General features: G+C 59.1%; 1 protein-coding gene across 3 annotated transcripts in view; it reads left to right on the forward strand.

The window, feature by feature from the left end:
- The window catches only part of CARS1 (cysteinyl-tRNA synthetase 1), a 125,819-nt gene extending 104,684 nt beyond the window's left edge, over positions 1-21,135 (forward strand). For all 3 annotated transcript variants that reach the window (XM_036875975.2, XM_036875976.2, XM_057506720.1), the window contains 15 exons: positions 71-192; positions 2,768-2,880; positions 3,191-3,319; positions 3,712-3,841; positions 3,943-4,046; positions 4,492-4,589; positions 4,788-4,977; positions 5,496-5,564; positions 7,591-7,672; positions 13,747-13,827; positions 14,375-14,442; positions 16,387-16,446; positions 16,723-16,806; positions 17,409-17,547; positions 19,571-21,135. In XM_036875975.2, coding sequence (XP_036731870.2) covers positions 71-192; positions 2,768-2,880; positions 3,191-3,319; positions 3,712-3,841; positions 3,943-4,046; positions 4,492-4,589; positions 4,788-4,977; positions 5,496-5,564; positions 7,591-7,672; positions 13,747-13,827; positions 14,375-14,442; positions 16,387-16,446; positions 16,723-16,806; positions 17,409-17,543 — 1,465 coding nt within the window. In that variant the 3' untranslated portion in view covers positions 17,544-17,547; positions 19,571-21,135. The remainder of the gene's footprint in view (positions 1-70; positions 193-2,767; positions 2,881-3,190; positions 3,320-3,711; positions 3,842-3,942; positions 4,047-4,491; positions 4,590-4,787; positions 4,978-5,495; positions 5,565-7,590; positions 7,673-13,746; positions 13,828-14,374; positions 14,443-16,386; positions 16,447-16,722; positions 16,807-17,408; positions 17,548-19,570) is intronic.
- The last annotated feature ends 475 nt before the right edge of the window (positions 21,136-21,610 follow it).

The raw sequence follows: 21,610 nt of genomic DNA on the forward strand, positions 1-21,610 counted from the left end.
CATCCCAAGGAGCAGCTGTGAACTGTCAGGATCTGTCACACCGTCCCTCAGTTTCTTTTTTGTTCTCCAGCTATGCTTCCAACGGGTCTGTCTACTTTGACACAGTGAAGTTTGCTTCTAGTGAGGGGCACTCTTACGGGAAGCTGGTGCCTGAGGCTGTTGGGGACCAGAGAGCCCTGCAGGAGGGAGAAGGTGAGCCAAGCCAGGCGCCGTGCCCCTCGTGTGCCGCACCCATGTCACCCAGGCTCAGGGAGCCATGTTTTTCCACCCAAGGGCATTTGGAAATTTTTGAGCTTAGGTCCGTGAGATGTGTTATTTCTTAAGAAACAAAAAGAATCAGCAAACACACCACCTTGAGAAGCACAGCAAAGCCTGAGCCTTGGTACATGGTTGGTGTTTGTTGATCTCTTGGCACTGAGGGCACCTGAGGGTCAGTGGGCTGTGGGCGCTGTGTGTGAGTCTGTCGGGGAGTCTGCAGCTTGGGGGTGTTAGGAATACGCAGGTTATGACCTGCTGAGCAAACGGCACAAGCCACCCCCATGGGGTCAGCATGGGGAGTGAAACCCCAGGCTGTTTTGACTTAAGGCCCCACGTCATGAGGTTGCTCACTTCCCAGCCCTGGAACGGGGTGCAGCGAGCTGGGGAAGGCCAGTCTCCCACCCTGAGTCACGAGTGGGCAGGAGGTAGAGCGCCAGGTCGCAGCACCAGCTGTTACAGGTCGTCCGGGCAGGGGCCACTCATTTTTGTGGGCTCAAACTCAGATGCTAAAGCCAGGCAGGCCCTTGTGACGGGCACCCTCAGTGCGGCCTGGTCCACATGCCCGGCCTCCGGGTGCGAGTAGGGCTGTCACGCCATGAAACTCCCAGGTTGTAACTCAGAGTGGTGTTTTCTGATGGTGGCGGGCGACCATGTCTGACAGTGGCCTCGTGCCCAGCTCGGTCCGGGTGTCTGAATTGTGGGTGCGAGCCTTTGTCCGGACCGTCTCAGACGTGCTGCCTCCATTCTTGCTCCCTCAGTGGATCTGGGGGCAACCCCCAAGCCGACAGCCCTGCGGTGCAGGGTTCGCTCTCAGCCAGCCGGTGTTACTGGAGGGCACTTGGCCATAAAAATGTTTATGCATTTTGATCAAATAATTTCCCTTTAGGGCTCTTTAGAAATATCAGAACCTAAGGTAAAACCATATAGGCATGGGCCTGCCCTCCCTTTAGAGACATCCCCACTTCCATCCCAGGGGTCGCCCTCAGCCCAGGACACCCCATCCGGGAAGCGTTGGCTCTTGCCCCACGTGGGGCTCTCCTGGCAGGGAGGGGCAGCAGTGGGGGGCAGCCTGCTTGCTCCGAGTGGCAGAACAGGGCATCAGGGGCGATGAGAAATGGCGCCAGGAGGAGAGCCGAAGGGATGGTGTGACGTAGTTCCCTTAACTAAAACTCTGGAGCAGGTTGCGAGGGTCACAAGTGAGGGCATTTGTTTGGGGGGATGGGGTGGGGGCGAGAGGGAAGACCCTCTTTTCTCTGTGGCAAAACTTTTCAGAAAGTCTGATATATTCATGAGTAACTGTGTTCACAATAAGGAAAAATTAAGAACCTAAATGTAATAGCCTATCGAGTAAGGAGTGAGAGAAACCTCCGTGGCCAGTTACAGTGGCCAGTTGCAGTGCGGCGGCTCTGGGCGCACACGGCTGGCGTGCAGCTGGTCCTGTCGGTCGGACAGCCATTCTCTGCTTGCACAGATGGAAGCGCACACAGACCTGACGATCAAAATGCCAGAACATGGCCGGTCATTGCCCCACGTCCCTGACTGTGGGATTCTCTCCTGGCTCTTCCTTGTATCTTCTGAGCACCCTGCATTAGTGCCTGTTTCTTAGCCATGAAGTCGTGTCCAACACTGCCTTCTTCCCTCCTGTGTTCTCAGGGCAGCAGAGGTCTGTAGTCTGATTTGTCACCTGGATGTGGCCACTCATCGGGGCCCTGCTGGACACTCGTGTGTCCTTCCTGTCCTGAGCTCCCCTAAGGGAAGGGAGCACAGAGCCCCCGCCCTAGGAAGGGGCCCCACAGCTGCTAGCATGCTCCCTAGGTCCTGTGTGGGGTCTAGAGTAGTCTGTGCCGACCAAGGTTATTTCCCATCACTCCTCCAGACATAGACAGGCTTCCCCCAGGCCTCTCTGGGGGGTCTTGTCCAGCACTGACTTCACCCTGGAGGAGCAGCGCCCCCTTCTGCTCTTGGCTTTCAGAGACTGCCCTTCAGCCTTCTTCCCCTGACCTCCTTTGTGAACATGGGGGGAACTGGGAGTGCTCCAGTCCCACCTCCAGGCCCTGAAACCCCACACGGCAGCCAGTGTATCTGTAAACCTCCCAGGCCCCCGGCAGGGTGGCGTGCAGGCCGTAGAGCAAGGTCCCCCCTGCGTGGGCCCAGTTGCCCAGGCTGCCCCCACCCGGTGTCCCCTGGCTGCCTCACGCCTTAGGCCTAGCCCCACCTCATCCCAGACAAGGTGCGGCAGCAGGAAGATGGGGGGGAGTGGGTGACAGCAGGTGTGGCCCAGGCTCACGCATCATGCCTTCAGACTCTGCTCGTGAGCGTGTAGACAGGGTGCCGTACTGGACGACGGCAGCACTCCAGTCTGGCCGTGGTGGACCTGATGGCATGTGGGACCCCGGTGACAGGCAGAAATGTGTCCAAGGATTGACCAGGAGGCCCCCCAAGACGGCCCTGAGTGAGGCGTGAGTCCGCCCATCCAGGAGCACTGAGTATCCCATCTCTCATTCTGCAGGCGACCTCAGCATCTCGGCAGACCGCCTGAGTGAGAAGCGGTCCCCCAGCGACTTCGCCCTGTGGAAAGCCTCCAAGCCGGGGGAGCCATCCTGGCCATGCCCCTGGGGAAGGGTGAGCACCGAGAGGGCTGGGGACTGGCTGGAGGTCGGGGAGAGCCCCTCGCTGGCGCGGCGTACCAGTACCCACACCCCCCCGGGACCAGATGCTACAGCCCCGCGGGCCTTCATGCCCTTTGCCTCCCTCCCTGGGCCTCTGACTTCCAGTCTGCAGCTAGGGGTGCAGGCAGACTAGACCCTCCATCCTGACAGTCTCTGGCTCCTCGGGACGAGTCCACCTTCTGACCTTCCCTGTGACCATTGTCCTGACAGCCCAGAGCCTTGGGAAGGGGGCTGGTCAGTCACTGGGTGGTTTGGGTTCCTAGGGGCGCCCAGGGTGGCACATCGAATGCTCTGCCATGGCAAGCACCCTCCTTGGAGCCTCGATGGACATTCACGGAGGAGGCTTCGACCTCCGGTTCCCCCACCATGATAATGAGCTGGCGCAGTCAGAGGTAGGCTGGGGCTGGGGTGGCTGTCTCAGGTGGGCGGGCCCGGCATTCCCTCTGGAGGTGCAGGAGGTCGGGATGTTGGCGAGGTGCTGTCTGAGTAGACCCTGACTAACCATCAGGGTTCTGTTGGCAGAATGTGAACCCTAGTGATTTACCCTGGGAGCTCTAATTATTTCCCACATTAACAGCCTGGCCTTTGGCAACAGACCTGTGTTTGGACCAGTTGTTAGCGCCTGGCTCGGTGACCCAAGGTAGTTCCTCTGGGCCATAGCTACCCCGCCAGCAAAGGAGTGCCCCCCCCCCACAGTGCCCACCCAGCAGCCAGGGGCCCCCCACCCAGGATGGCAGAGGCACCTCGTCACCAATTGTGGCTGGCTGCCCCCATCTCCCCACAGGCCTACTTTGAAAATGACTGCTGGGTCAGGTACTTCCTGCACACAGGCCACCTGACGATCGCAGGCTGCAAAATGTCCAAATCACTCAAAAACTTCATCACCATTAAAGATGCCTTGAAGAAGCATTCAGGTAAACACGGGCCTCTTGCAGAGACCCAGGCCTTTCTTCTGTGGGGTGCGGGGCCCGTAACTGCAGGGGGGCTGGAACCGCTGTACTGTTCCCCCCGCTAGCGCGGCAGCTGAGGCTGGCCTTCCTCATGCACTCCTGGAAGGACACGCTGGACTATTCGAGCAACACCATGGAGTCTGCGCTTCAGTATGAGAAGCTCATGAATGTGAGTCCCACATCCTCTCCAGAGACTGGCAGAGGGGCCACTGCCTGCCCCACGGGCACCTCTGATTCCCTGTGATGGGAGGCATTAACTGCTTCCCGTTTCCTGGTAGAGAACAGGATGCAGGCGAGCAACTAAATTCTGGTGGGGAAACCAACTCAGGGCCACTTCCTGAAGCAGTGGGTAACTCTCTGGAGGCCAGGGTGGCATTGTCTGTGCAGGGCCTGTGGTGCCGAGACACACGCTGTCTGCTGAAGCGGCATCTCCAGGGCCACACGCTTCTGGGTGGGAGAAAAGGCCTCCACCTCCCTTCGTCCCACTCTGCAGTGTCGTGCACTGTGGTTTCAGGCTTAGCCTGGAGGAAAGGTGTTCAGCAGAACAGCTCTGTACTGGCCCTGCCCTGGACGAAGAGTGTCTAAGTGCTTGTGAACTGAACTTTCTCCTTTAGGAGTTTTTCTTAAATGTGAAAGACATCCTTCGAGCTCCTGTTGATGTAACCGGTCAGTTTGAGAAGTGGGAAGATGAGGAGGCAGCGCTGAATAAGTGGTGAGGCGGGGCCTTTGTCCGGGCTTTGCAAGCGCACCTGTGTTCTGTTGCACCCACCAGTGAGCAGGGGGCTGGGCATCTCCTGTCTGTCTGTGCAAAACCGCCCTCAGCATGTGCTGTACCTGCTGGTGGAAAACGCTCTGGCTGTCGAGCTGTGCGGCCAGTCTCTCAGTGACATCCTGTTCTCCCCTTGGCCAGCTTCTACAACAAGAAGATGGTGGTGCACGAAGCCCTGTGTGACAACATTGACACACGCACTGTCTTGGAAGAAATGCGGGCCCTGGTGGGCCAGTGCAACCTCTACATGGCGGCCCGGAAGGCCGCAAGAAGGCGGCCTAACCGTGCCGTGCTGCAGAGCATCGCGCAGTACCTCACCCACATGCTGAAGGTAGGCCTGGGCGTGGTGCTGGGTGCCCACGGTGACTGCCGGCTTGGGGCACAGCAGCCCGCCCAGCAGCACAGCTCTGGAAGCCGAGATGCGCTCTGTCCTTGGCGTCTGCTGCACTCCTCTGCTGGAGACCAAATGCACACAGCCAGCCTCGCTCAGCTTTCACCTCTTGTCTCAGCCTTTTCCTCCCATCTTGAGGTTTGAAAAGCAAAACAAGTGGCCATAACCTGGAACCCCCGCCCTGTGGGTCATTCACTGTGAGCCTCTGTGTTGGCGGGTTCCAGGTCTTTGCGTGTGGGCAGCACCTAAGGCTCAGCTGCCCGCCCCGCGCCCTGCTCCCGGCTGCCCAGTCGCCTCGGGCCTCGGGCTGGAGCGGGCAGCAGGAGCCAGGCCGCGTCCTGGGGCCGACAGGGCTCTTGGAGCTGCTCTCTCCACCTCTCCCACTGTGCTGCGTGCAGCAGTGGGTCCGTGTCGCCCCTCAGGCCCTCTTCAGCCTGTACCTTTGTTTCTGTCCCTAGGTCTTCGGGGCCATAGAAGAGGAAAGCTCCCTGGGCTTCCCAGTGAGGGGACCTGGAACCTGCCTGAATGTGAGTAGATCACACTGGGCCCAAGAGACTCTCCCTGCTGGGTCCATTGGGGTTGCCCAACCCCTGGGACCTGGTGCCCTGTGCGAGGGGCACCCTCCTGCCTTCTAGCCCTGCTTCCTTCCCCTTCCAAATCCTCCTGGGTCAACCCTGTGGACATAGGAGACCACCGTTAGGTCTCACCCACATCACCCTTCAGATGGAGCCTTGGCTCATGCCCAGGCCAGCTGGGAGAATTGACCGTGGTCAGCTGCCCTTTAGCCAAGGCCAGGCTAGCTAGGATGAGCCTGAACCCTCTGGCACCAGGCCACTGGCGTGGCTCCGTGGCTCTTGCCCGCTCACCCCAGGCACTCGTACCACGTGGAACCATCTGTGACAGGCCTGTGCATGTGAGAAAATTCATCAGCAAGTGTTGGCCCCTTCCCCCCAGTTGGCCTGTGGGCGCTCTGCTGTGGGGTGACCGACACAGGGAACGTGCACACCCAGGTTCACCTCGGACGTGTCTCCCCCTCTGCTGGTCTGGAGTGCTCTGTAATGGTTTGATTAGCATGCCTGTTAAGTAGTTATTTAAATTAAAACAGGCAAGTTCAAAGTAAAAGGGCCAAACTTTCCTGAAGTCCTGCTTGCCAGGATGGACAGGGTGAAGAGTCGCCCCCTGCGGGTGAGTCTGTAGGTGTTTCCCCTAAGAGCTGACTTTCCAAGAGAAAACGGTGTGAGAAGGCCTGCCAGAGCCCCACACCCGAGTCCCCAGGGCTCCTGCTACCCGGGAGCCGGGTGGTACTGTGGTACTTTCTAGACTTTGCCATGCGTGAACCCCTTTGGAGCTTTTTAGAAAGAAAACCCACACAGCCACTTTGTTCTCTTGTGCAGGTGGTATGAGATACTTTTTTTCTTAGAGAAAAAAACACTTCCTAGGTTAGATGCAGTGTTTTTTGAACTTAAAAAACACTCTTAATGTTAATGCCATGGCGGTTGGTGGGGGCCTTGAAGCGCCTGTAGTTGCAGCCTCGGGGGGCCTCTAAAGGCAGCTCGCTGGAGTTGGCGGCCACGGGAGAGGTGGTAGGTGAGCACGGGCAGGGCCTGCATTCGCGCTGTTTGGCATTCGTGGATTAACTTCCAAACCAGATTATTCTAGGAGCAGAGAGGCAGCCCCTGAGCCTTGCAGCACCTCAGCATTGAGTTAACCACACAGCACACACTGAGGTGGTCAGTGGGACCACTGGGGGTGCCGATCTGGTCCCTCCCCTGCCAGGATGTGTCGGCTCAGCCCAGTGCAAGACTGGCCCAAGGAGGTTCAGGCCACCAGAGGGCTTGCTGGCCTAGGCAGCTTTTGCATCTGCTTGATATTTGTCTGTTGCGCTCCAAGTGATGTGATCAAGATGCAGGGACAGACCCTGCTGAGAGCCCCTGGAAAACACTGCTGTTATGGAAAAGAATTTTCACACAATCATTATTCCTCTAGTCTGGAGCCCGCCCTCCTCTGTTCCCCTTTCAACAGGCTTGCTGCAGGTCATTAACTGTAGAGTGGTCGTGAGTGTGCATGGGAATGGTAGACAGTTCACAGAAATAGTTAATCTTAAATGTGTGTGTGTGGCCATGGGACAGACCCGGCCTCGGTGTTGATAAGGCTCCAGCCCGGAGGAAGGGCGCCAGGCCCCTCAGAGAAAGTCCGTTCTGGGAATGCCCACGCGGAATCACAATGATGAGTTTTTGAATGACTGTCTGACCTAAGACGGGCGCCTCATGTGAGTTCAGGTGAATGGCCCTCACCCGCAAGAGGGGGGAAGCCTCCCTGCTCTGTCTGTCCTGCCTTGCCTGGGCTGGGCACCCAGGATCGCTGTTGCTCGCACCCCCCACCCCCGTGGACTGGGGGTTAGGGATGAGCGTGTCTGGGCTTTGGGACGCTGGGCACAGCAGGGCGCCCACCAGCAGCATGGCCGGCCAGCCCTGCAGCACGTACGCTGAACTCTGTAGCTCTGAATGCAGTCAGGGGCTCGTCTCTCAGCAAATGAAACCCTTCCCTCTGCAGCTCGAGGCCACGGTCACGCCATACCTCCAGGTGCTGTCGGAATTCAGAGAAGGGGTGAGGAGGATTGCCCGGGAGCAGCACGGTGAGACCGCCGTTCCGGGGGCAGCTGCCCCACCCCTGGCTCCTTCGGGAGCACTTCTGCTCTCTGTGAGCCCACGGGTGAAGGGCTAGGAGACGGCCTTGTTCTTACTTCTGGGGGTGAGCTGTGCTGAGCAGGGAGCCCGAGCGCCTAGACAGTTCTGCTAGGGGTTTGAGCTTGGGGGGATCACCCCATAACGCCTCCCTCTCTGTACCCACCTAGCCCTTCCCCTGCCAACACACACTCTCCCCTGTGCTCAAGGACAGAACGTGCTCGCTTCATCTTCTAGGCAGTGTTGAAGTTTCAGCATCAGGCAGGGGGTCCGCGTCGTGCTTTGCAAGGGCTGAGCTGGTGGTCGATGTGGGTTGAACCTGGAACATGCCAGGCCCTGGTCCAGCTGCTTTTCTCATGACCCCTCACTGAACCCTCACAATGTCACAGAGGTGGAATGCAGTTTTGATTTTTGATTATAGTCAGAGGCCCTGCCAGGGGTCACAACCCCCCCACAGCAGTCTGACCCAAATGCCGCCCGTCACCCGCTGTGCCGTGCACCCTCCCCAGACCTCTCTGCGATGAGAAGTACCTGGCGTTTGTCCAGCTGCCGTCCCTGTGGAGCGGACCTCGGGCCAGCCAGGGGATGGGCCGTCAGAGAGCCCAATGGGGCCATCAGGAAGTGCTGGGGGAGCTGCAGCAGGCTGGCCAGTTGCAGGCTGGGAGTGGGTCTGGGCCTGTAACAGTGATGGCAGAGAGGAGGACAGGGATATGGGGTCAGGAGGAGGAGTCCCCGAGCACAGGTGAGCACCGCGGCTGCGGGCGGCTGGGCGGTCTCACTGTGGGCCTCGTGGACAGGAGCCTGTATCTGATGGTGGGGCTGGGGGTGCGTGGGGCTGTAGGGCCTTGCTAAATAAGCATGGTCCTATCTCTTGGGCACCTGACCTGCTCACCATTCAACTGAAGAAAGCCTCTGCTGAGGTGTGGCTGCTTGACATCGGTGGGCTTTTGGGCTTAGAGATGCCCATTCTCGGGGTCAGCCTGGGCATCTCCGCCTGCTGGCCATGCAGCACCCTTCATGGCAGGTGCTGGATAGACAGAGGCATGGGAGGCCATGCACGGTGGTGCTGACCAGGCAGCACATGACAGCAGTGCTGGTGGCTGGCGTCGGCTCGGAGCAGATCGGCTTGCTCTTCTCGTGGTTGCGGTTTCTTTCTGCCGCCTTGTTTGTTGCTCAGGCAAATGGACCAAGAGCCATGGGGGCCCATGTTGGGGCCGCGGTAATTACTGTCCTACCTGCTTTGCCACATGCCACACTCTCCTGCCCTAAAGCTTGGACCGTGAGCTGAGACCAGGGGCCCTGCAGGCGGGGGCCCCCCCAGGGCTGAAGATGGCTTCTCACACTTGTCTCTACTCCGTCCCCTGCCATCACCACCCGTGGCTTCACGATAGTTACTCACCGTCACTGCCCCCTGGCTGTCACATGGCCACAGGTGGGCTGTGGAGCCAGGAGGACCCGGTGAGGGGCTCGGGATGGGCCCTGGGTGCACTCTCCAGCTGTGCTGGCCGGGTACCCACTCTCTGCCCCGCCTGGGCCAGGTGCTGCACTGACAGGCAGGCGAGAAGCAGGTCCCTGAATGCCTGCAGTCCTGGCTGGAGAGCCCAGGCCTGGCCAGCAGAGGGAGGCTTGGGAGAGGCCAGAGGGCAGGACGTGCCTGTGGTCAGAGTGGGGAGGCTGGAGCTCCTCTGCTGCCAGGGAGATGGTGGCCGTTTCCCCTCATCTTTAGCTTTTTCTTTCGTGGTAAAATGTACATAATACATAATTTACCATCTTAACCATTTAAGGGCACACTCGGTGGCATTAGGTGCATTCACGCGGTGTGCAGCCACCCCCACCGCCTCCAGAGCTCGCGTCTCCCCAGATTGGAGCCCTGTCACCGGAAGCGCTCACCCCCGCCCCGCCCCAGCCCGGGCGCCCCCACCTGCTCCTGTGTCCATCTATCTGATGGCTCCAGGTCCTCCTCTGAGTGGAACTGTGCAGCGTCTGTCCCTGTGTGTCCAGCTCACATCACTCCATGCCGTGCCCTCAGGTCACTCCCTTTGGAGCTGGGTGGTGCCCCAGTGGATGGAGCCCGTTTCCCACATCCCCTCGCCTGTGGGTGGACCCCACCTCCTGCGCCGTCCCCCGAGCCGCTCTCTGGTGAACTGCAGGTGCTGTCCCCCTGCCCACTGCCCCACCCCACACCCACTCCTGCCCCTGTCTCCAGTGCTCCCTCCCCATGCCCGATTGCTCATGGGCCTGAGCTTGGGGCCTCTGAGCCTTGTGCCAGGCAGGAAGGCAGATTTACAAGCAACAGGGAAATGCCAAAGCCCCAGCTGTGCTTGTGTCCACGTGACAGGCGGGAAAGCCACACCACCGTGGAGTGGGCCGGCCATGGGCCGCAGCCTCTGTCCCCAACTTGAGCAGACTCCCCACCTCACTCTTTCAAAGGTGTGATGGTTCTTCTGAGACAGTGTTTTTCCATATAGTTAAATTTGGTTAATTGAATTCTTCAAAAATAGCTAACTGGATTTTTCCTTCTTATAAAGAAATGATTTGTTGAGGTGAAGTTCAGATAACACAAAACTAGCCATTTTAAAGCGAACGATTAAGTGCATTCACAGTACTATGCTACCACCACCTCTTTCTATTTCCAAGACTTTTCTACCAGCTGCCGTAAGACCCTGTCCCCATCAGCGGTCTTCTCATCCCCCCTGCCCCTGGCAGCCACCTCTCTGCTCCGTGTCCCCGTGGAGAGACCCGTCCTGGATGTTCCGCATACATGACAGCTTGTGGTTTCTGTGTCTGCTGGCTTTGACCAGCGGAATGTTCTCCAGGGTCATCCACATTGCAGCAGGTGGCAGGGCCTCACTCCTTTTTAGGGCAGAATAGTATTTCGTGTGTGGCTAGACCACGTTCTGTTTATGCATCCAGCCATTGATGGGCAGTTGGAGTGTCTCCACCGTCTAGCTACTATGCTGCTGTGAATAAGCATCTGGATGAGTCCCTGTGTTGGGTTCATTTGGGTAATTATGGAGTCATGTGCTAATCGTACGTTTAACCTTTTGAAGGCCCGCCAAACTGTTTTCCACAGCGGCTGTGCCTTTGTACATTCCTGCCAGCCGCGCACGTGTCTCTGGTTGCTCCCCACCCTAGCCGACACTTCCTTCTTGCTGGTTTCCTTCAGTCATTGCTGTCGTCGTTGTGACGTCTGGGTGGGCGTGAGCTGGTATCTCACCGTGGCTTTGATTTGCGTTTCCCTGCTGGCCAGTGGCACTGACCACCTTGCCAGGGGGGTGTCTTCTCTGACAAGATGTCTCTTCAGGCCCTTTGCCCACCTGGAGTTGGGTAGCTTGTCTTGTTGCCGAATGCAGGGGTTCCTTATTAGTTCAGGACATGAACTCTGGTCAGACATACAGCTGGAAAGAGGGCGGAGAAGAAAGCCACCGCAGAGTGACCAAAAGTGCGAGAGGAAGGCCCCGGGGAGAGCTGAGCTGTCTCAGGGGCTGTGCTGGCCGCTCTGCTCAGCCTGGGGGGCCCCAGCCCAGAGGACGGCAGGGGCCTGAGGAGATGTGCCTGCAGGTGTCCTCAGGCACTGGTGATGGCCTTGACCTGCTCCCTTTCCGTCCTGGGAGCTTGCTATCAGCCAGGCACTTGGCTCAGCTCCTCGCCCTTGGCAGGCCTCCTCAGGGCCCTGGAAGGTGTTCCAGCAAGTGACGCCCTGGAGGGAGGGTCCAAATGTCAAGGGCGTGGCTCTGTTAGCCCTGGGGGAGGCTGGACTGCCCCAGCGTGGGGAAGCAGGGCCTGCCCAGGGCTAGCTGCCCCAGTGGGTGGGGGGCTGGGACATCCACAAGATGTGCGAATCACCATTCATTCATTCATTCAACAGAGAGTGGACTTGTGGGGTGCGGGCAAGTGGAGGGAGCAGTCTGGGCCCTTGGGGCACAGCAGAGGTAGGACGGATGAGTGAATGGCCACATGGGCTGTAGTTGGTGCTGTGGAAAGGGACAGAGCAGGGGGTGGGCGTGGAGGCCAGTGCACAGGGAGGTGAGGGGTGAGGGGAGTGGGCGTTCAGTGTCTGGGGACAAGTGCTCCCCACGGGTGCAGCCAGTGTGCACAGAACCTCCTAGGCTCGGGCTGTGTGGCATGGGCAGGCACCCGGGCAGAGCCAGACTGCAACACCCACGAGAGGAGGTGAGCCTGCAGTGAGCGGGGCAGAGCTCCGGACCTGGGGGACTTGGGGGGCAGCAGGTGCCCCCTCCCATCTAGCCACAAAAGTCTTTGTTGCACAGTTGGATACTGTTGAACCTTTCTTTCTGAGACAGTTGGCATCATATGTGCCCAGTGACACCCGGGTCCCACTCTGGTTTCCCCACATGGACACGGCACAGGCTGGGGCCAGTGGGCAGCTTGGTCAAGTCAGACGACCATGCCGAGCAGACTTCTGGGAGCTGAGAAGGAAGGGACAGTTGAGACCTGGCTTCAAAAGAGAGCCCGGGACAGTGCCTTGTCCCTGTGTCACCAGAGCCCACGACTGGCATTTCACGAGCCCGCTTCCACTCGTGGCATCTTACTGCCCATTCCAGCTGTGCTCGGGGCTGGCAGCCCAGCCCTGTGTCACCGCCATGACCGCTGGCCTCCAAGATACTGGTGGCCATCCCTGGCCGCCGCCCTGCTGTCCTGGTCCTTACCCAAAGCTGAATTTCCCTCACCATGTGGCGAAAGGCCCACAGAGCTCGAGCTTCTGGACGAGCAGTCACTGGAGTCTGGAAGAGCGTGTGTAGCGGGGCCGAGCCCCTATGTGCTCGTCACTCACAGATGCCAGTGGGATCACCTCCCCCAGCGCATCCTCCCAGGCTGTGAGCCTCCCAGGAGTGGCGCCTGCGTGGCCGCCCAGCGTCCTGGGCCTGCCCTGCATCGCTGTCACAGGGACGCTGCAGCTCCCAGTGAGCTCCCAGGCCTCACCTGCCCCGACCAGGTGCGCCTGAGTCCCCCAGGTTCCCAGGACCGGGACAGGCGCCAGTCAGTGGCCATTCCCCCCGCCTCTGGCACTAACAGGCAAAGTGACAGATCCAGAATCAGGACAGGCCAGAGGCTGCACCGACCTTCCTCCCACCTGCTCTGCTTTGTCTTCGTCATATTTCTTGGAAGAATGACATCGAAGCCAGCAGGCCAGCCAGGCACCATGCTTCCCCCCGGCTCCCTGGGCCTTCTGCTCCTCCTGGCCCAGCTCTGGGTGGGCACCCACCTCGGGGGTGGGGTGAGGCCTGGCTGGGAGCTCTGTGCCCACTGTGGTGCCCACACCCACAGCAGAGTGTCGCTGAGGTGGGGGGGCTGTCCTTGCTCCCCAGGCCTCCAGCCCTGCCACGCTGGTGTCTGTCAGTACGTTGGCAGCTGTGCGGGTCCTCTCAGCCTTCAATCCCACCTCTGGTCCCAGAGAGCCACACTGTTCACTCCAGCAAGGTTCTGCCTTTTGCCCGTGGGCACTCAGGGCCATAGGGGTCCTGGGCCTGGCTGCTTAGTCCTGAGGACTGATGGAGGAGGCCACTGTGGCTGGCCTGTGAGGAGCCAGGCCAGGACTTCTGGGTGACCGTGGGGCAGGGGCCCAGGGCACGTGTAGCCTTGGGTCCCTTGGTCCTGGCCTGCCTGACATAGCTGCCCCTTCCAGGTTTGCTGTGCCAGGGCCCATCCTGGGCTCAGCATTCCCGGGCACCTCCGTGAGTGACCAGGGTGCTCAGGTGGTCTCTGAGCCCCGTTTCTGTGCAGGAGACAGCTAGCTTCCCTGGGCCTGCCACTCACCTGGCCTTGGGCAGCCCTGACTTGCCCTGCTCCGCATCCCCCAGCCAGCCTGTGTGCATCTTTGGACACTGCCTGCCTCTGAGCAGAGTCCAGAGACAGTGTGTGGATGAAGGCCTTCCTTGGGGAGGCAGGGGCGTCTGCGTCTGGGCGTCAGCTGCCCTCCAGAAGGCCTGCGAGGGCGAACGTTCCGTGGGTCCCAGGCGTTTCCCGGGCGTCTCTTGCGCTGAACCCCTTTCTTTGTCCACAGTCCCTGAGGTCCTTGAACTTAGTGATGCTCTGCGGGACAACATCCTGCCCGAGCTTGGGGTGCGGCTTGAAGATCACGAAGGTGGGTGCTCGGCCATGATGGGCAGGGATGGGGAAGGACTCTGAGGTGGGCGCTGTTTTTTGAAAAGGCCACAGAATGAGTCCCCAGCAGTGTCCAAGGCCATCCCAGCACGGTGTCCCGTGGCTCCTGAGGCGACCTGTAGTTTTGCCTTCTTGGGCGTCATCCCTGACACCTCCTCTGTGTGACCGGCGTGTGGGTGTCCGCCCCTGCAGTCTGACTGCCCAGTGCCCACATTTCTGCTGGGCCACTGGCCGCCTGTTCTTACAACCGCCCCTGGGGAGACAGCCTGTGTCATAGGATGGACAGTGCGTTTCCCAGCTTGTCTTCCAGCTTTGCAGGGGTTCTGGTTGCACGTAAAATTGTGACTTTAAACACTCAGATAACGTACCCTATTTTATAACTTCTGGGTTTTCTGGTATGAGTGGCAAGGCCTTCCTGCGTCAGTTCACGTTTGGCCTGTATGAGCCAGAAGGCCAGGCCTGCCTTGCTTTGTGCTGGGCCCTGGGTCCAGACCTCAGCTTCATCTCACATGCTGTTGGCTTTTCAGGATTGCCGACTGTGGTCAAGCTGGGGGACAGAGAAACCCTACTGAGAGAGCGAGAGGAAAAGAAAAGGGTGAGTCCGATGCACAGCCAGCGTCTGTGGGAAGCAGACGCCGCTGGAGCGCACGTCCTTCACCCTTCGGGAGTCGTGTTCCCGCCTCTGTTAACATTCTGTGCTGACGTGTGTCTGAAGGAAAAGTTGACCAGATTGGTAATTGGTTTGAAATTTGGGAACAAAGGAGAAACATATCTTCTAATGAAGGGCCTCTTCTTAAAAGGTTATCCTCAGTTTAAGGGGCAGTCAATCCTCCAAGTACGCTGCGAAGCGGATGTGTTTGGTCACACTTGATTTTCCCTGCAGTGGTGCCCCGTCTATCCCTGCGCCCCCATCTGCCCCGACACCCACCCTTCACTCAGTGAGGACTGAGCCAGAGGCTCGGGGCCCACAGGGCATCGGGACAGCCCTGCCCTCGGGGTCTCCGTATCCCTGGAAAGAGAAAGAGGAACCACACGGTGCCTCTGAGATCTGCTGGGCAGGCGGCAGAAAGGAGGCCCCCGAGCTCCCTGCGTGTGTAGGCAGCGTGGGGCAGGCACCGCGGGAGGGCCCACAGGGGTCTGCGCCTCCCGGGCGAGGGACCCCAAAGGGCCTTAAAGAGGAGAGCAGTGTATGGGAGAGCAGGGCAGGCCCTTGATGGCCATTCAGGAAGCAGAGCTGACGGCCGGTCCCGGAAAGGAGAGGGGACACTGCCCAGCCTGCTGAGGCGTGCTGCACCAGGAAGGCCTGGGCCCAGGAGAGTGGGCAGGAGCCTCGGGGGCACAGCTGCCGTGCAGGAGGCTTAGCTGTGCAAGCTTGGAAGGCCGGGGAAGGCTCTGGAGCGGCCGGGGAGCTGCCCGCAGAGCTGTAGCTGGGGGCTCCAGGGCTGGGCCCACTTTCTGTGCCAGTTTGACCTCCCATCTAGGCTTTTACCAGCGCCCCTGTCACCATCCCTTCTGGTCTCCCCAATTTGGTGTCACATTGAAGGCTGAGTCCCCCTCCCCCAGAGTGTCCCCACTGGGGGACGGACACAGCCCGTCTCGGGGGAGAAGCAGCTGCCCCCCGCCCCCTCTTCCTGCCCACCCTCAGCCGCCTCTGCTCAAGTCACTGCTCTTTCAGCTTCTCTGGTGACTTCTGCTGGGGCACATCCCAGGTGGCCCCCTTCCCCCCATGAGCCCATGACCCCTGCTCTCTGGGACCCCTGCTCTGCTTCTCCCCCCACATGGGCCCTCCCTGCCCCAGCCCTTGCTGCCCCAGGCGACCTCACCCGGCCCCGTGGTTTCTCTGTTGTCTGTCTGCCCTCCACTTAGCCAGGAGGCAGGTGATACCCTGGGTGTCCTAGAGGGAACTCATGACTTTAACTCCCAAACCCGTTCCTCCTTCCTGTTGGTGGTGGCACGTCTGGGCACCCAACCCTGCTGGCCCCACCCCAGCACCCAGGCGAAGGCCCTGTCCCCTCCCCTCCTCTGGGCTGTCTGCCATCAGCCCTGCTGCCTGCCAGAAGGGAGGCGGGCTCCTGGCCTCCACCGTGTCTCCTGCAGCACCTCCACCTGTGGAATTAACCCCTGGGGTGCCCGTGCTGGGCACCTGCTGACCTCTGCCCACCTCTCCCATCCCCCCAGGCCCTCGTGGTGCTGCCCCTGCTCCCCCACCCAGCAGCCCCCCGCACTGGCCGGGCTCGCCGTCCTGGCCCTTCCCTCGCAGCAGCTGTGCCCGGGTGTTCTGGTGTCCCGTTTGCACTGCTGGCCCTGGGCTGCGGGGACTGTGCCCCCGGTGGCTGCCGAGAGCCTCAGAGGGAGCCGCTGAGAGCCCTGACGGGCCCTCTGAGGACCCACCCCGTGGGCTGCCCACCCCTCCCCTCTCTCCCTGGGTTGGCTGGGTCAGTCTCCTCACAGGACCAGGAATGGGGGCAGCGGGGGACTTCATTTGTCCCTCCTGAGAGGGGCCTTGGGCAGACCTGGCTCACGGCTGCTGTTCCCTTAGGTTGAAGAAGAGAAGAAGAAGAAGAAAGAGGAGGCTGCCAGGAGAAAACAGGAGCAAGAAGTAACGTGCCACCTGTAGGGTTGGGGTCAGGGCCGGGGTAGGGGCCTGGGCAGAGCTGCACACCCTGGATTCCCCTGCTCTTGCTGCCTCCGCCCACCAGTGGCGCCTGGCAAGGAGAGGCCTGGCTGAGGGTGCCACCCTCTGGCCGGGCATGGGCTCCCAGGTGGCGCTGGCAGGCCTGGCAGCCTTTGCTTCCATTCCGCCCTGCTCTCCCCTGCGCCTGCTGCAGCCCCCTGAGTGTGGGGCTGGGAGGGTGACCGTGTGTCTGTGTTCCAGGCAGCCAAGCTGGCCAAGATGAGGATCCCACCCCGTGAGATGTTCTTGTCAGAAAGTGACAAATATTCCAGGTTTGATGAAAATGTAAGACTTTGTTTTCTTCTCTTGGAACTCTGAGCGCTATGCTGGGATGACAGGGATTTTCAACTTGGGGCAAGTTTTCTGTTTGAGGCACTTTGAAGGGAAGCGGCATCAGGCGCCTGTCTCAGGCCAGGGCACGCGGCCCACTGCCCTGGGGCTGCCTCTGGCACTGGGAGTTGCAGCCTGGGCTGAACTGGGAAGGACTGGAAACGGGGTTTGTGGGCCCTCCCTCATGAGCCGGCTAGAAGTGCCCTGCCACGGACATGCCCACTGCCCAGGGGCTCTTCACTGCAGCCAGTCGTAGCCGCTTTGCCACTAAGTCCCTAGGCCTGTGCTGGTTCTCATATGTATTCACTACATTCTTTTGGGCTGGCGGGATCGGAACTGAGTCATGCCAACCTCATGGAAACAGTGCCCTCCCCACCCAGGCCTGCAGGGTGCCCAGATTCGTTGCGTCTGGGCAGCTGGGCCAGGCGCTGCTGAATGGGGTGGGGGTGTGCCTAGGCAAGTGGACGTGCCCCAGTCAGTGAGCGGAGCACCGGGAGCCCAAAGGCTCTGAAAGGGGATCCGGCCCCCGGTGACCATTTGTGCTCTTGCTGTTCCAGGGTCTGCCCACACATGACACAGAAGGCAAAGAGCTGAGCAAAGGGCAAGCCAAGAAGCTGAAGAAGCTCTTTGACGCGCAGGAAAAGCTCTACAAGGAGTACATGCAGATGGTTCAGAATGGAGCCTGCAAATGAAAAGGCAGGGGCTGAGTTTTTATACCACGCGGCTGGTGGACTGATGGCTTCCCCCCTGCATCGCAGTGACGATGTCCATGTGCCTCGATTATGTTTACAGTGGCCCCTGGGGCTAAATTAAGAATCCTGTTCGTAGAGGCCCATGCCATTGTCGGCTGGGAGGCGTCAGTAATAAATCCTTCCAAACAGCAAGGCCGGGCGCTCTCTCTGCCACTGCCCTGCACGTCCAGCACAGCCGGGCTGCTGGCTCAGCAGGCTACCACTGAGGTGCTTGGTCAGCTGAGCTGCTTTAGCCGGCTGAGGAATTCCTCCCTCCCCCCCATGCAGATTGCTATCAGCTAATCTCTGGTGTGTGGGTGCATTTGGAGGTATTTGGGTAGGAAAAAGACAGGCTCAAACTGGCAGGACCCACTGACGCCCCACACAAAGGCTGCTCAGTCGGCCCCTGGTTCTAGCGAATAAACACTGCTAAACACTGCGGTGTCTCCTGCAGCAGCTCAGCACGCGGGCAGCCACAAAGGGCTAGCTCAGCAGGGCAGGCCTCCCAGTTCCCAGGATGCCAGTTCACTGCAACAGGGCCAGGATCTGCATGCGTGAGATAAGAGGGGAGGTCTCAGTACAGCAGGGCAGCTGTTTGCCACCAGGTCGAAGCCTGCAGAGCAGATGCCCACCACCCTGCTCATGCATTTTCACTCCCTGGGGCTAAGGATCCCCTCCTGAACTCCAACAGGCTTCACTGGCCTTGGTTGAGGAGGGTGGAAACAGTGCCAGTACCCACTTGGAGCCTGCAAAGCTCGGCCCCAGGTCAGGTCCCCGAGGACAGTGATGACAGCCTCGGTGCTGGGGCAGTTGGGCTGCAAAACACTCAGTTCTCATCCATCAGTGATCGGGGTGTGAAGCAGTGCAGCCCCTGGGGAGGCATTTGGCAGTTCCCAACTGTAGACACATTCATCCTCTTCCCCCTGCAACCTCACCTGTAGGAAACTGCCCAACAGGCACACCTGTAAGTGCGTGAGGTGCTCTGTGCATGAGCGGGCTGTTCCTTGGAGCAGCCTGGAACCCTCCCACCAGCCGGGCACTCGGGGACACCCACAGTTACACGTGGGCACGGCGCCTGTGCGGCAGTGAGGATGGGCTCTAGGTACTGCGATATCTGAGTTTTGAACCTTGGAAATATTTTATATTTTTACTTAAAAAATTAAACCAGCAAGGAGAAAGGCCCCTAAACAGAGTCAAACAATCTAATTCCGGGTGTCTGTTGCTGCATAACAAATCACTCCAACATTTAGTGGCTGGAAACGGCAGTGGTCATCATGTTACTGACTGGTGATTCTGGGTTGGCTGGGCTCAGCTGGGTGGTTCTCAGGGTCTCTCCCCACTCTCCCCCCGACCCCAGGCACAGTCGGGTGGGGAAGGTTTGGGTCCTGAGGCTCCTCTGGCGTGGTCTCCAGCTGGGTGGCTTCAGTGTGGCAGCCTGTAGCTCCAGAGGTACATGTCCCAAGAGGAGCTGGCTGCTCTTTGGGATCTAACTTCAGAAGTCACACTGTGTGCCTTCCACCGTCCTGAGTGGGGGCTGCCCCAGAGGCCCACCCATGCTCCTGGGGAGGGGCGAAGACACCTCCCGTGACAGGAGTGGCGAGATTCCAGAAGCGTGTGAGGGACTGGAAATATTGCAACTGTTACGGAAAATACCACGTGCCACAAAACTAGATCAAATCGGTGAGCAAAGGGCTTCCACTGCTCTTAAGAACTGGCTGCTCTGTTGTGCCTCTTTCCTGGGATACATTCCAAGGCCAGACGTGCAGAGACGTCCACTTAATTCAGCTGTTTTGTTGTTAGCAGTGATGTCGGCTTTGTTATCTTTAAGCTCTGTTGTGGGACAAAGCAAATTGAGTACATTGATGTCAGATGCAGATTTTAATGTAGGAGAAAAAATACAAGCATAAAATCAAGGAGGGAAAATCACTGCACTGCTAAATAACGACAGAAAAAACAACACAAACTAACACTTGATTTTTAAACAATAGGTATTTCCTGGCTGTGTAGACGGAGGGGGACGAGCCTCATTGCCGTGAGCACCCCAGAGCCAGAGCCGAGGCACCCTCTCCTTGGAGAAGCGGCCCTTCCAGGTCTGGAGCGAGAGCACAAGGAGACTTTGAGCCATCTGGTGCCCCAGAAGGGAAGCTCTGAGACTAACGAGTCATGTCAGAAGGACAGAGGGACAGACTAGTGACAGCCGGATGGATCTCAGTGACATTGTGCTGAGTGGAAAAGCCAACCTCAGAGGGTCGTGTGGTGCATGATTCCATTTAGATGACATTCCCAGGGTACCAAAACTATAGGGGTGAAGAGCAGATCAGGGGTTGCCAGGGGTTAGGTGTGATGAGAAAGGACAGCAGGAGGGGTCCTTGTGGAGTGGGGGGGCAGCCCTGGGCCTTGGCTGCAGAGGTGCTGTCTGGGTGGGGCCAGAGACTCCACGTTCCCTCCCATCTCCCAGGTGGTGACTGAACCACTGGCTGGGCCCCTTGAGGACCAAGGCAGTCCGTCTCACTTCCTGCGGCATGCAGCCCCAGGCACAGGGGCACAGGCAGGGAGGCCGCCCAGCAGCAAGCAGGTGCTCCAGAAGGCAGGGCACTCCACAGGGCCCCGAGGTAGGTCTGCAAGGAGGCCCTGTGGAGGCCGCGGTTGTGGGTGGAGACTTGAGAAGCAGCCACCATGCACAGCCTCCAAGCCTCAATTGAACAACCACCCACAGGCCTTAGGGAAAATGTGCATCGGGACTGAGTCTGGTGTGATGGTAAGGAATTTTGGTTAATTTTGTTAGTGTGATCATGGCACTTGTGTCCACAAATGTCCTTTATTGGGGACGAAGTGGCTTGAGGCCCTTACTCAGTGTTATTCAGCCAGGAAAGCTGCTGAAGCAGATTGTACAGTGCTTGCTGTGTTGGGTGCATAGCTAGGTCACCTCAACACCATTCGGGGTTCCTGACCAAATGTTCTTTGTCACATGCCACCAGGAAGTGCTCTTGTCTTTAGTGCAGGACGCAGGCCCTGCCCTGCCTGGACACTTGGAAAGCCGGGGTGCCTGGGCTGGTGGCCTGGGGGGCCAGGCTGTGGCCCATGGCTTTGTGTCCTCAGGAGGGTCCCTCTGGCACCTTTACAGGTCTTCACCATCCCACCCCGCACTCTGTCTTTGTGCAGCAGATCCTTCTGGAACAAGATAGGGTGGGAAATGTTTTAACTTGTATGATATTAATTTGTGAGAAGTGTGTTCGTGAAACCTCTTCCAGCTTAAGGAGCCAGATTTGTCTTCCCACTGCTCCCCAAAGAGAAGTCTTTGATGTTTTCATTATAAAAATATCAGATTCACTATTTAAAAATCAAATCATGCAGAAAATGATCAGTGTAAAGTAGAGACTGTGTCCCAGGAGCCCTCTCAGAGAGCCTCTAAGAGCCTGGGGACTGCCTCCCAGACCCCTTCCTTGTCAGCGGGTGAGGATTCCAAATACCCTGTGTCATGCATCCCTCTCTGTTGCACAGAACATACTGTGGATGTTTCCTGATGTCAATACATGAGAGATCTGCTTCATCATTCCTGTCTCCATGTGTCCGTTTTATTAGTGCCCCATAATCTGGGTGCCACTGCCCTGTGGACGGATTTGGGGGTGCTTCTGAGGCTCAGGGCCCCTCCTCCTGCTAGCTCCTGGGGCTTAATTCAGCAAGCAGCGCCCCTGAGGGCGATGGGTAGGCTCTGCTCTCAGGCCAGGTTGTGGTTGGCCATTCCTGAGCCATGAGCTGGGGTCAGTCTCTGCTTCCTCTTGGGGGATGCCACCAGACCCAGGCATCTCCTTCATTCAGTGGCGCCAAGGTGAGGCACAGCTCTCCAGGGGGGAAGGACTGTCCTCAACTCATTCTGGGGGGATCAGTCGCCGGATCTGGGCTACAGAGAAGCAGAAACTGAGGGCAGGGTGGCCCCTGGAGGGAACCCTGAGGTCCTCATGGCCCCAGGCAGTGGATGACCTGCAAAGGGAGCTGTGGACGGGTGGACAGGTGCGCACGAGCTCAGA

Source organism: Manis pentadactyla, chromosome 9, assembly GCF_030020395.1.
Source record: "Manis pentadactyla isolate mManPen7 chromosome 9, mManPen7.hap1, whole genome shotgun sequence".
Lineage (NCBI taxonomy): Eukaryota > Metazoa > Chordata > Mammalia > Pholidota > Manidae > Manis > Manis pentadactyla.